Below are 14,461 nucleotides of genomic sequence, written 5' to 3'. Positions count from 1 at the left end.
GATCTTTTCGGTTTGAACGGCAGTTTTTAACATAATTTCTAGGTAACTAAAAAATTTTAAACTTCGTATACTGGTAGAATGTGTTTATAAAACATCTTTTTCTCTTGGCTTTATTGAGAAAATTCTATAGTTTGCAAGATATGGATCTTTTCGGTTTGAACGGCAGTTTTTAACATAATTTCTAGGTAACTAAAAGATTTTAAACTTCGTATACTGGTAGAATGTGTTTATAAAACATCTTTTTCTCTTGGCTTTCTTGAGAAAATTCTAGAGTTTGTAAGATATGGATCTTTCCGGTTTGAACGGCAGTTTTTAACATAATTTCTAGGTAACTAAAAGATTTTAAACTTCGTATACTGGTAGAATGTGTTTATAAAACATCTTTTTCTCTTTTTCTTCAATTTCTGAAATTTCAACCAATCAATGACGTCCATTGATGTAAACAACATTCTGTGCCGTATGAATATGTCCCTCGTTTAAAAAACAGATTGGGTTTATTTACATTTGTGAAGGAAAAAAGATACCCTTTCTCCCACCCCTAACCCTAACCCTAACCCTAACCCTAAAGTAGATTGAAATGCAATAGATCGATACTAGGGTCATAATTATGGGTGACAATTTCATATGACACCGCTAGAAAAAACTGCCGTTCAAACCGAAAAGACCCAAGGAGGATGCTATTTGTTACAGTAGCAATATTTTCTCAAGAGGTTGTCATGAATACAATCTGACTGATTTCCATAACGGTTTATTCGACTAATCTCTCCCATCAATGATAACTGCTTATTGCCACAGTAGTATCTTACTGAACATTCAAATAAACCTTCCCCGGGATGTGTTTGTATTACAATTCGGTAATCTTTATGAGTCTGTTCTCCTTGACCAAGGTAAGACAGTACCTTGTCATTCATCACTGAAATTTCAGCACCTTTAATTTTCTGTAATTTTAACCTGACACACAATTCACTAGAATTTGATGTCATATTGTTTATATAAAACACGACATAATTAGCTATGTTAATTACAATGTTGTCATTAACAGTAACTGAGGTAAAGACATGGCATGTACACCAATGTGGTTTAATTCGTGCTGTTTCACACGAACGATTTAAAGGTATCTTTTTGAAGAGGCTGATGCGTTTTAGATTTCTATAGTCGATCTCATTAGATTTAGAATGTTCTGCTGCTTTTTCGATCTCTAAGATATCTTGTAGGGTTTCATATATGTCGAATTGTGTCGTCAATCGGTAGCTGTTTGCTTTAAGATTATTCCATAAAGTAGGAAATCCATCTCTGAACCATTCGGGCGGAAGTACATACATAGCAGGAAGCCGTTCTTCCAGTCGACCAACATAAGTCTTACGAAATGAACCAAATCTAATTCCGTGATCAGAAAAGAAAAGCAAAATAGTATTGTTTAGTAGATCTTGACTAAATGATTTCTCAAGGAACCTCAGATATTCAAAATCTCCCCGCCCAGCGTCATTCATGTCATCATGTGAAATGCGTGTAATGAACGTTAAAATGAAATATGGCTTATCTTTATAGACTTTCATAAAATCGTATGTATACTGTAACTCAATAGCTGGTTCCATCCGATTACCAAAACAAAACCCATTATTTGACCAAAAGGAACTTTGTTTCTCTCTTTCTAGCGCAAAAGGTCTGAAATAATGATCAGTCGGTTGTTTCATAAAGCCGTATCTCAAATAGTTAAACATTGCGCCCGATGTTGAATCTTCTGCAAACATAGTAACGTAACCAGATTTTTTATAGTGTTTCCAAATTATATCGTATTCATCGAATGGTTTCGATTTCAGATTCTCTGATCCAGGTAGTTCTTCTACGTATTTACCAGTAAGGAACGGCACCATATTAGGAAATGTATTATCAGCCACTTTATTATAACCAAACATTTCGACAGCACCATGGTTTAATAAAAACTGACGAGTTAGAGGCATTTGTCGTATGAAGTTCAATCGCGAAACTGAATCAATTCCTATTAAAAGAACATTTAGCAAAAGCTTGTTTTCTTTATCGACAAAATTTGTAAAATGAATGTTTTTTGAAGAGCTATTGACATTGTCATGTGTATTCCTTGATCTATTTTTGTGCAGTAATTCCTTCCTCTGGACAAAGGCATGGAAATTCGTGTAAATTGTTTTGTTATCTCTATTAAAACATTGAACTTTTATAAATTCATGCGATATATTCACGTCTGTTTTAAACTGTAACGACTCTTTCAGGTAGTCGATATGATCATCGTCAACATCATTCCGCACAATTGGATATATTTTGCATGAATGAAAATTGTTTTCATAGTGTTGTTTGATAACAGATTTATTAATTTTCAACGTATTATCCTCTTGGTACGTCAAAGAAGAACCTCCCGGACACGGTCGCCATTTACGTATCGAGATATATTTACGTACGGAAATGTCGAATGGGTCGATATTGGGAATCCGACACGTTTCTGAATCAACCAAGTATGTAAAGTGTGTTTTGATTAATTGTTTAAAATTGTCATTGTTGAGACTGAAATTCCATACAAGATACGTGGAAATGATGGAGCACGTGGACAGAATTGGAAACAATAGCTTTCTGTTCATTTCTTTCGTAACTCGCAGCAAACCTGAAACAGATAAGAATATTTCACTTATAATTTCATTAAAAACAATGAAATGCATTTAATTGCTATGACATGTATCCATTGGAGGAGGGAGGGAAGCACTCCGTCGGTTACGACGATGAGGGTTCCGGTTGATCCAAATCAACGGAACAGCCTGCCCGTGAAATTAACGTGTAAGTGGCTGAGCACTCCACAGACACGTGTACCCTTAACGTAGTTCTCGGGGATATTCAGCGTGACACAGAGAGTGACAAGGCCGGCCCCTTTGAAATACAGGTACAACAGAAACAGGAAGTAAGAGTGAGAGAAAGTTGTGGTGAAAGAGTACAACAGGGATCACCACAATCCCCTGCCGGAGCCTCGTGGAGCTTTTAGGTGTTTTCGCTCAATAAACTCTCACAACACACGGTCTGAGAATCGAAGCCTGCTCGTGAAATTAACGTGTAAGTGGCTGAGCACTCCACAGACACGTGTACCCTTAATGTAGTTCTCGGGGATATTCAGCGTGACACAGAGAGTGACAAGGCCGACCCTTTGAAATACAGGTACAACAGAAACAGGAAGTAAGAGTGAGAGAAAGTTGTGGTGAAAGAGTACAGCAGGGATCACCACCACCATCCCCTGCCGGAGCCTCGTGGAGCTTTTAGGTGTTTTCGCTCAATAAACACTCACAACGCCCGGTCTGGGAATCGAAACCGCGATCCTACGACCGCGAGTCCGCTGCCCTAACCACTGGGCCATTGCGCCTCCACTGTATCCATTATTCCAACTTTAATCCAACTTTGTAAATTTTCCGATAGGCAAGTGATCATATTGTTTTGTTCACTTTCTTTTTCATGTGAGTCGACCCTCGTCTACGTGTGTACCTATGCGTACATACATACATGGTGGCTGCCCCCTCGTTATCGAGTATGGACATTGCACGAAGCTTAATCAATGTTGATATCGTGCAATGCCTGTGCAAGAAGATTTCTTTTTAAAGTGAGGAAAGGCTGTGCACTGAGTCAATCCCACTTACTAAGCAACAGCAGCCATAATCCGAAAAGAAGAACAAGTCAAACGGCAGTTTTTTCTGGAAGAATATCTATATCAAGAGAAAAATAACCAAGCAAAACATGATATGAAGACGCTATAGTAAACCAAGCGACAGACATAACGTCATCGCCAACATCGTCTCTATCTACGAAGATTTAACTTGTACACAAGATAACTACAGATTCAACTCATGCTGTTAGGTGAAAATCTCACCACGGAAAAACAGTTGCAGTATATATATCTGAAAGAATATCTATATCAAGAGAAAGATAGGCACAAGTGATTCAACTAATGTCAGCTTCGAGACACAACATCTTGATATCGAACGCTTACACTTCGTGAACCTCATGAACAGTAAATCAATTTCCATCATTAACTCTATGCTCTGTACCTACTATGTCACACGCTTTCACCCTTATTGTATCTGTCACACACACGAACACACAGACACAAACACGTGTTGCATGCACATACGCACTTGATAGCACTCACAACTTTCAACCTTAACACTAATTGTAAATAAAAGCTTATCTTCTCTCAAACAGTGGAACGGCTTTGTCGTCAATTCACCTATGTTCTTTTTGTACTGCATGTATTTATGGCTTATAAAAAAATCATTAAGAATATGACCACGTGCGATCGTATTTCCTGCACAATGCGACCACGTGCGTTCATGGTTCTTACAATGTTAAAATCTGCCGTTCAAACCGAAAAGATCCATATCTTGCAAACTATAGAATTTTCTCAATAAAGGCAAGAGAAAAAGATGTTTTATAAACACATTCTACCAGTATACGAAGTTTAAAATTTTTTAGTTACCTAGAAATTATGTTAAAATCTGCCGTTCAAACCGAAAAGATCCATATCTTGCAAACTATAGAATTTTCTCAATAAAGGCAAGAGAAAAAGATGTTTTATAAACACATTCTACCAGTATACGAAGTTTAAATTTTTTTAGTTACCTAGAAATTATGTTAAAATCTGCCGTTCAAACCGAAAAGATCCATATCTTGCAAACTATAGAATTTTCTCAATAAAGGCAAGAGAAAAAGATGTTTTATAAACACATTCTACCAGTATACGAAGTTTAAAATTTTTTAGTTACCTAGAAATTATGTTAAAATCTGCCGTTCAAACCGAAAAGATCCATATCTTGCAAACTATAGAATTTTCTCAATAAAGGCAAGAGAAAAAGATGTTTTATAAACACATTCTACCAGTATACGAAGTTTAAAATCTTTTAGTTACCTAGAAATTATGTTAAAAACTGCCGTTCAAACCGAAAAGATCCATATCTTAGAAACTATAGAATTTTCTCAATAAAGCCAAGAGAAAAAGATGTTTTATAAACACATTCTACCAGTATACGAAGTTTAAAATCTTTTAGTTACCTAGAAATTATGTTAAAAACTGCCGTTCAAACCGAAAAGATCCATATCTTAGAAACTATAGAATTTTCTCAATAAAGCCAAGAGAAAAAGATGTTTTATAAACACATTCTACCAGTATACGAAGTTTAAAATCTTTTAGTTACCTAGAAATTATGTTAAAAACTGCCGTTCAAACCGAAAAGATACATATCTTAGAAACTATAGAATTTTCTCAATAAAGCCAAGAGAAAAAGATGTTTTATAAACACATTCTACCAGTATACGAAGTTTAAAATCTTTTAGTTACCTAGAAATTATGTTAAAAACTGCCGTTCAAACCGAAAAGATCCATATCTTACAAACTATAGAATTTTCTCAATAAAGCCAAGAGAAAAAGATGTTTTATAAACACATTCTACCAGTATACGAAGTTTAAAATCTTTTAGTTACCTAGAAATTATGTTAAAAACTGCCGTTCAAACCGAAAAGATCCATATCTTAGAAACTCTAGAATTTTCTCAATAAAGCCAAGAGAAAAAGATGTTTTATAAACACATTCTACCAGTATACGAAGTTTAAAATCTTTTAGTTACCTAGAAATTATGTTAAAAACTGCCGTTCAAACCGAAAAGATCCATATCTTACAAACTATAGAATTTTCTCAATAAAGCCAAGGGAAAAAGATGTTTTATAAACACATTCTACGAGTATACGAAGTTTAAAATCTTTTAGTTACCTAGAAATTATGTTAAAAACTGCCGTTCAAAGCGAAAAGATCCATATCTTACAAACTATAGAATTTTCTCAATAAAGCCAAGAGAAAAAGATGTTTTATAAACACATTCTACCAGTATACGAAGTTTTAAATCTTTTAGTTACCTAGAAATTATGTTAAAAACTGCCGTTCAAACCGAAAAGATCCATATCTTAGAAACTATAGAATTTTCTCAATAAAGCCAAGAGAAAAAGATGTTTTATAAACACATTCTACCAGTATACGAAGTTTAAAATCTTTTAGTTACCTAGAAATTATGTTAAAAACTGCCGTTCAAACCGAAAAGATCCATATCTTACAAACTATAGAATTTTCTCAATAAAGCCAAGAGAAAAAGATGTTTTATAAACACATTCTACCAGTATACGAAGTTTAAAATCTTTTAGTTAGTTCCTAGAATTATGTTAAAAACTGCCGTTCAAACAACCGAAAAGATCCATATCTTAGAAACTATAGAATTTTCTCAATAAAGCCAAGAGAAAAAGATGTTTTATAAACACATTCTACCAGTATACGAAGTTTAAAATTTTTTAGTTACCTAGAAATTATGTTAAAATCTGCCGTTCAAACCCAAAAGATCCATATCTTGCAAACTATAGAATTTTCTCAATAAAGGCAAGAGAAAAAGATGTTTTATAAACACATTCTACCAGTATACGAAGTTTTAAATCTTTTAGTTACCTAGAAATTATGTTAAAAACTGCCGTTCAAACCGAAAAGATCCATATCTTGCAAACTATAGAATTTTCTCAATAAAGGCAAGAGAAAGATGTTTTATAAACACACACTATTCTACCAGTATACGAAGTTTAAAATTTTTTAGTTACCTAGAAATTATGTTAAAATCTGCCGTTCAAACCGAAAAGATCCATATCTTGCAAACTATAGAATTTTCTCAATAAAGCCAAAAGAAAAAGATGTTTTATAAACACATTCTAACCCAGTATACGAAGTTTAAAATCTTTTAGTTACCTAGAAATTATGTTAAAAACTGCCGTTCAAACCGAAAAGATCCATATCTTAGAAACTCTAGAATTTTCTCAATAAAGCCAAGAGAAAAAGATGTTTTATAAACACATTCTACACTACGAAGTATACGAAGTTTAAAATCTTTTAGTTACCTAGAAATCATGTTAAAAACTGCCGTTCAAACCGAAAAGATCCATATCTTAGAAACTATAGAATTTTCTCAATAAAGCCAAGAGAAAAAGATGTTTTATAAACACATTCTACCAGTATACGAAGTTTAAAATCTTTTAGTTACCTAGAAATTATGTTAAAAACTGCCGTTCAAAGCGAAAAGATCCATATCTTGCAAACTATAGAATTTTCTCAATAAAGCCAAGAGAAAAAGATGTTTTATAAACACATTCTACCAGTATACGAAGTTTAAAATTTTTTAGTTACCTAGAAATTATGTTAAAAACTGCCGTTCAAACCGAAAAGATCCATATCTTACAAACTATAGAATTTTCTCAATAAAGCCAAGAGAAAAAGATGTTTTATAAACACATTCTACCAGTATACGAAGTTTAACATTTTTTAGTTACCTAGAAATTATGTTAAAAACTGCCGTCCAAACCGAAAAGATCCCACATATGAATGCACACACACACAGAAGTAAACACATATTCTCACCTGGACCCATTCGAGCAAATACATTCACAGAACCGACTCAATTGCTACACGCACATTAGATCATACAAAATCGTGCGCGCGCACACATACACATAAACATTCCCCCTATTTTCGCAACCTTTCCCCCTCCACATGTGGAAGCACTCCGTCGGTTACGACGATGAGGGTTCCGGTTGATCCGAATCAACAGAACAGCCTGCTCGTGAAATTAACGTGTAAGTGGCTGAGCACTCCACAGACACGTGTACCCTTAACGCAGTTCTCGGGGATATTCAGCGTGACACAGAGAGTGCCAAGGCCGGCCCCTTGAAATACAGGTACAACAGAAACAGGAAGTAAAAGTGAGAGAAAGTTGTGGTGAAAGAGTACAGCAGGGATCACCACCATCCCCTGCCGGAGCCTCGTGGAGCTTTTTAGGTGTTTTCGCTCAATAAACACTCACAACGCCCGGTCTGGGAATCGAAACCACGATCCTATGACCGCGAGTCCGCTGCCCTAACCACTGGGCCATTGCGCCTCATACACATTAGATCATACAAAATCGTGCGCGGACACACATACACATAAACACCAACCCTATTTTCGCAACCTTTCCCCCTCCACATGCAACGAACTTCGCTCATAAATCTAAGCGCGGCAATCAATCCCTGGCAGATCTAAGACCGGGCTGGCCTTCACAAAAGAAGACGAACATTGAACTAGGTCACAGATGGTTAGGTTACATACGCTCGGGAGCAGACATAATGGCAGGCACGTGAGTGTACACACACACACACACACATACACACTCACACTCACACACACACTCACATACACTCACACACACATACACACTCACACACATTCTCACACACACGCTCACACACACTCACACACACTCACACACACACTCACATACACACACTCATACATACACACTCACACACTCACACACACTCACTCACACACATATACACTCACACACACTCACACATACACTCACACACACATACACACTCACACACATACACACTCACACACACTCACACACTCACACACTCACTCACACACACATACACACTCACACACACACTCACACACTCACACACTCACACACACATAAACACTCACACACACTCACACACACTCACACACACACTCACACACACTCACTCACACACATACTCACTCACACACACACACTCACACACACACACTCACACACACACAGACACACACACCACAGGGACATTCTTCGATTATCTCACCCTTTCTTTCCTTTGTAATCTACCACACACCTACATACACACATACACACATACACACATACACGCACACAGGCATAAACTTAATTCTCGGGGGTGGGGGTTGACATTGAGTGTGAAGGGTGGGGAAGTCTGCCATTGATAAGGTTACGAATAGCAACCAAAGAACTTCGACAAACAATTAATTGTTTAAACAACAACCTCAGCAAACGGACGACCAGTTAATTGCTTAGATATTTAGTTGCTTAGATATTTAGTTGCTTAGACATTTAGTTGCTTAGACATTTAGTTGCTTAGATATTTAGTTGCTTAGACATTTAGTTGCTTAGATATTTAGTTGCTTAGATATTTAAGTGATTGATTAAGTCTTAGGCGTGCGTCGAACAAATTTAGTACTTAAATACAATTTTGGAGTACAGGAATATACAAAGGTTGTTCATTCTCGAGCCATGTGTGAGTGAGTGTGTGTGTGTGTGAGTGTGTATATGTGTGTGTGAGTGTGTGTGTGAGTGTGTGTGAGTGAGTGTGTATGTGTGTGCGAGTGTGTGAGTGTGTGTGTATGTGTGTGAGTGAGTGTGTGTGAGTGTGTATGTGTGTGTGAGTGTATGTGAGTGTGTGTGTGTGAGTGTGTGTGAGAGTGTGTGTGAGTGTGTGTGAGTGTATGTGAGTGTGTGTGAGTGTGTGTAAGTGTGATTGTGTGTGAGTGTGTATGTGTGTGTGTACACTCACGTGCCTGCCATTATGTCTGCTCCCGAGTGTATGTAACCTAGCATCTGTGACCGGCTTCCCGGTTTCTTTGGCGTATAGGTTACCCCACCTGGACAGGACGCCAGTCCGTCACAGGTGAGCCGCAAGATGCAGGAGGAAAGAGTGAGAGAAAGTTGTGGCGAAAGAGTGAGCAGAAGTTTCGCCATTACCTTCTGCCGGAGCCGCGTGGAGCTTAGGCGTTTCGCTCATAAACACACACATCGCCCGGTCTGAGATTCGAACACGATCCCTGGACTGCGAGTCCGCTGCTCTAACCACTAGGCCATGTGCCTCCACCAAAGTTGTGGCAAAAGAATCAGCAGAAGTTTCGCCATTACTTTCCGCCGGAGCCGCGTGGAGCTTAGGTGTTTCCCTCATAAACACACACATCGTCCGGTCTGAGATTCGAACCCGCGATCACCTGACCGTGAGTCCGCTGCTCTAACAACCTTTCAATGTTTATTTATAAAAGAACATAAAACTGTAGGCACTTTATTGCTGTTTCTGGCATGAGGTCACAGTGCGTATATTTTAATTTCTTTTATATTTCTTAAATATCGCCCGGTCCGAGATTCGAACCCGCGATCCCTTGACCGCTGCTCCAACCACTAGGCCATATGCCTCCACAATATACAAAGTTAATTCACTATCAATGCTGGCCAGCTACGTTGAAACTCAAGTAAGTTAAAATTTGCTATACTCAGTTAATCCAATATTCTCAGTGAATGTCCAATATTCAAAAAGGGCAGTAAGGAAGACACCCCTTAATTATCGACCGGTCAGTCTGACATCCATCCTCTGCAAATCCATCGATACCTTTTTCTTTACTACCCACAAGGGGCTACACACAGAGAGGACAAACAAGAACAGACAAACGGATTAAGTCGATTACATCGACCCCAGTGCGTAACTGGTACTTATTTAATCGACTCCGAAAGGATGAAGGGCAAAATCGACCTCGGTGGAATTTGAACTCAGAACGTAGCAGCAGACGAAATACCTATTTCTTTATTACCCACAAGGGGCCAAACATAGAGGGGACAAACAAGGACAGACATAGGTATTAAGTCCATTAGATCGACCCCAGTGCGTAACTGGTACTTAATTTATCGACCCCGAAAGGATGAAGGGCAAAGTCGACCTCGGTGGAATTTGAATTCAGAACGTAGCAGCAGACGAAATACCGCTGAGCATTTCGCCCGGCGTGCTAACGTTTCTGCCAGCTCGCCGCCTTCCATCGATACCATCAACAAGTAATTTCTCATGGGCCATCTCCTTATTTCAAATGCTATATCCGACTGGCAGCATGGATTTCTACCCCGAAGAACTTGCCTAACAAATCTTCTCCGCCTTGAAGAGTAGCTTACAAGCACCATGGATGAAAAGGACTCGGTGGACTTCGCAAAGGCGTTTCACTCCGTTAATCACCGACGTCTCTTGCACAAACTTCAAGCATACAAGATTCACCCATTGGTGACTTCGTGGATTTCTTCCTTCCTGAACCATCGAACCTTTCCGGTGCAGATAACAGGAGATATCTCCGCTGAGACGAATGCCTGAAGCGGTGTTCACCAGGGGTTGGTACTGGAGCCAATACTTTTCCTTCTCTATATCAACGACCTGCCAGATTTCCTTGATGGAAGAGTCCTCCTATTTGCAGACGACGTCAAATCTGTCTCGCCTAGGAATCAATACGAATTACTCCAATCGTCGCTGAACCGAGCTTGGAATTGGGCGGAAGAATGGAATCTGCTCTCGGACGCTTCTAAATGCAGCCATTTGCCAATAGGTTCACCTCCAAACACTCCCTTGACTATTGGCCTCCAACACCAACATCTTAAGATGGTCACTGAAGAAAAGGATCTCGGCATAATGATCGATACTACTTTTAAACCCCAGTACGTAACTGGTACTTAATTTATCGACCCCGAAAGGATGAAAGGCAAAGTCGACCTCGGCGGAATTTGAACTCAGAACTTAGAACGTAGCGACAGACGAAATACGGCTACGCATTTCGCCCGGCTTGCTAACGTTTCTTATTTCTTTATTGCCCACAAGGGGCTAAACATAGAGGGGACAAACAAGGATAGACAAAGGGATTAAGTCGATTACATCGACCCCAGTGCGTAACTGGAACTTAATTTATCGACCCCGAAAGGATGAAAGGCAAAGTCGACCTCGTCGGAATTTGAACTCAGAACTCAGAACGTAGCGACAGACGAAATACGGCTACGCATTTCGCCCGGCTTGCTAACGTTTCTTATTTCTTTATTGCCCACAACGGGCTAAACACAGAGGGGACAAACAAGGACAGACAAAGGGATTAAGTCGATTACATCGACCCCAGTGCGTAACTGGAACTTAATTTATCGACCCTGAAAGGATGAAAGGCAAAGTCAACCTCGTCGGAATTTGAACTCAGAACTCAGAACGTAGCGACAGACGAAATACGGCTACGCATTTCGCCCGGCTTGCTAACGTTTCTTATTTCTTTATTGCCCACAAGGGGCTAAACACAGAGGGGACAAACAAGGACAGACAAAGGGATTAAGTCGATTACATCGACCCCAGTGCGTAACTGGAACTTAATTTATCGACCCCGAAAGGATGAAAGGCAAAGTCGACCTCGTCGGAATTTGAACTCAGAACTCAGAACGTAGCGACAGACGAAATACGGCTACGCATTTCGCCCGGCTTGCTAACGTTTCTTATTTCTTTATTGCCCACAAGGGGCTAAACACAGAGGGGACAAACAAGGACAGACAAAGGGATTAAGTCGATTACATCGATCCCAGTGCGTAACTGGAACTTAATTTATCGACCCCGAAAGGATGAAAGGCAAAGTCGACCTCGTCGGAATTTGAACTCAGAACTCAGAACGTAGCGACAGACGAAATACGGCTACGCATTTCGCCCGGCTTGCTAACGTTTCTTATTTCTTTATTGCCCACAAGGGGCTAAACACAGAGGGGACAAACAAGGACAGACAAAGGGATTAAGTCGATTACATCGACCCCTGTGCGTAACTGGAACTTAATTTATCGACCCCGAAAGGATGAAAGGCAAAGTCGACCTCGTCGGAATTTGAACTCAGAAATCAGAACTCAGAACGTAGCGACAGACGAAATACGGCTACACATTTCGCCCGGCTTGCTTAACGTTTCGGCCAACTCACCGCCTTCAAACATATTCAATTCCGACCCATCTCTTCCACAGATGTACCCTGTTTCTATTTCTAGCAACTCGTGGCAGTTGTCAACATTTTTGCATGTAGTGAAGAATTACGTGTACCTACGACAAATAAGTCCAGTGAATAAATGATTTTTGAACTATGAATCAATGTCATTCATTTGTTTACTTCAAAGGCATACACACTCCTTTTGCACCTGTTCACCGGATACACACATTTAACCACTATACACATACATCAAACCAAATACATGCTGGCTGGTGTTTTTAAACTGGACCAGTTCATTACTCATCTGACCATAGTTTTATTGATGGCCTTCGTCTGAATGCTTCGAGGTCGTAGTGTACATTGTTAATCATTCTGGCTGAGAAAAATCAGTAATGTACATAAGCTCGAAATTATTAGCTCACGCAATGACAATTATACGCGTGCGCACACACACGCGCGCGCACACACGCACACACACACACATGTACGCACTCACACAAACACACACACGGACACACATGCACGCACTCACACGCACCCACATACACACGCGCGCACACACACGTGCGCAAACACACACATGCACTCACGCACACACATACACACGCGCGCACACACACGTACGCAAACACACATGCACTCACGCACACACAAACATGCACGCACACACACACATACACACACGCACATGCACGCACTCACACACACACATACACACGCGCGCACACACACGTGCGCAAACACACACACGCACGCACACACGCATGCACTGACACACACGCATGCACGCACTCACAAACACACACACATACACACACACACACACACACACATGCACGCACTCACACAAATATATAAACATGTATATTATCAGGAGTGCAGATTTCAAACAATTAAAAATTACGGAGACTGGTACATCATGAAAGATACAAGAAATGGGTGGGGATATTTTGAAATCTAATATGGCTAGGAACTTCATGTGTATATATATACTAGCAGTATCGCCCGGCGTTGCTCGGGTTTGTAAGGGAAATAACTATATAAGCATTTTTAGAGAGTTATAGCAAAAAAATAGCAAAAAAAATGCATTAAAAATGGGAAAAAATTTATGGTAAATTATTTTAAAAATCGTTGACTCATCGTAGACATTTTTAGAGAGTTACTTCCCTTATATAATAGGGAAAAAAATGATGGCAATTTTTTTTTTAAATCGTAGACTCATCGTAGACGCGCGCTAATACCCAGAAGGGCTTGATATGAATCACGACTATAAGATACCCGGTTTTGGTTAAACTGCACCGCAAAATGTGGGAGTAGTTAGGAATCTAAATCGTAGGAGACAGACACAACTTCACTTTTATATATAAAGATATATCGTCGTGACATTCCGTCGATTTCGACGACGAGCGTCCCAGATGATCCAATCAACAGAACAACCTGCTCGTGAAATTAACGCGCAAGCGGCTGAATACTCCACAGACACGTGTGCTCTTAATGTTGTTCTCGGGGAGGCTCAGTGTGACGAGGCTGGCCCTTTGAACTACAACAGAATCAGGAGTGAGAGGGTACAGCAGGGTCCGCCACAACCTCCTGCCAGAGCTTCGTGGAGCTTTAGGTGTTTTCGCTCAATAAACACTCGCGACGCTTAGTCTGGGAATCGAAACGACGATTCTACGATCGCGAGTCCGCTGCCCTAACCACTGGGCCATTACGCCTCCACGTATATATATATATATATATTTGAGCTGGTAGAATCGTTAGCACGCCGGGCGAAATGCGTAGCCGCATTTCGTCTGCCGCTACGTCCTGGGTTCAAATTCCGCCGAGGTCGACTTAGCCTTTCAT

At 39.7% G+C, this 14,461-nt stretch overlaps 1 protein-coding gene across 1 annotated transcript in view; it reads right to left on the bottom strand.

The window, feature by feature from the left end:
• Positions 1–583: 583 nt before the first annotated feature.
• LOC115226507 overlaps positions 584–14,461 on the bottom strand; it is a 16,145-nt gene continuing 2,267 nt past the window's right edge. Inside the window, exon 3 of the mRNA XM_036515190.1 lies at positions 584–2,632. Coding sequence (XP_036371083.1) covers positions 678–2,609 — 1,932 coding nt within the window. The 5' untranslated portion in view covers positions 2,610–2,632 and the 3' untranslated portion in view covers positions 584–677. The remainder of the gene's footprint in view (positions 2,633–14,461) is intronic.

The sequence above is a fragment of the Octopus sinensis genome, linkage group LG30 (genome assembly GCF_006345805.1).
Source record: "Octopus sinensis linkage group LG30, ASM634580v1, whole genome shotgun sequence".
Classification (NCBI taxonomy): domain Eukaryota; kingdom Metazoa; phylum Mollusca; class Cephalopoda; order Octopoda; family Octopodidae; genus Octopus; species Octopus sinensis.
This window is presented reverse-complemented; position numbering and strand designations above follow the sequence as displayed.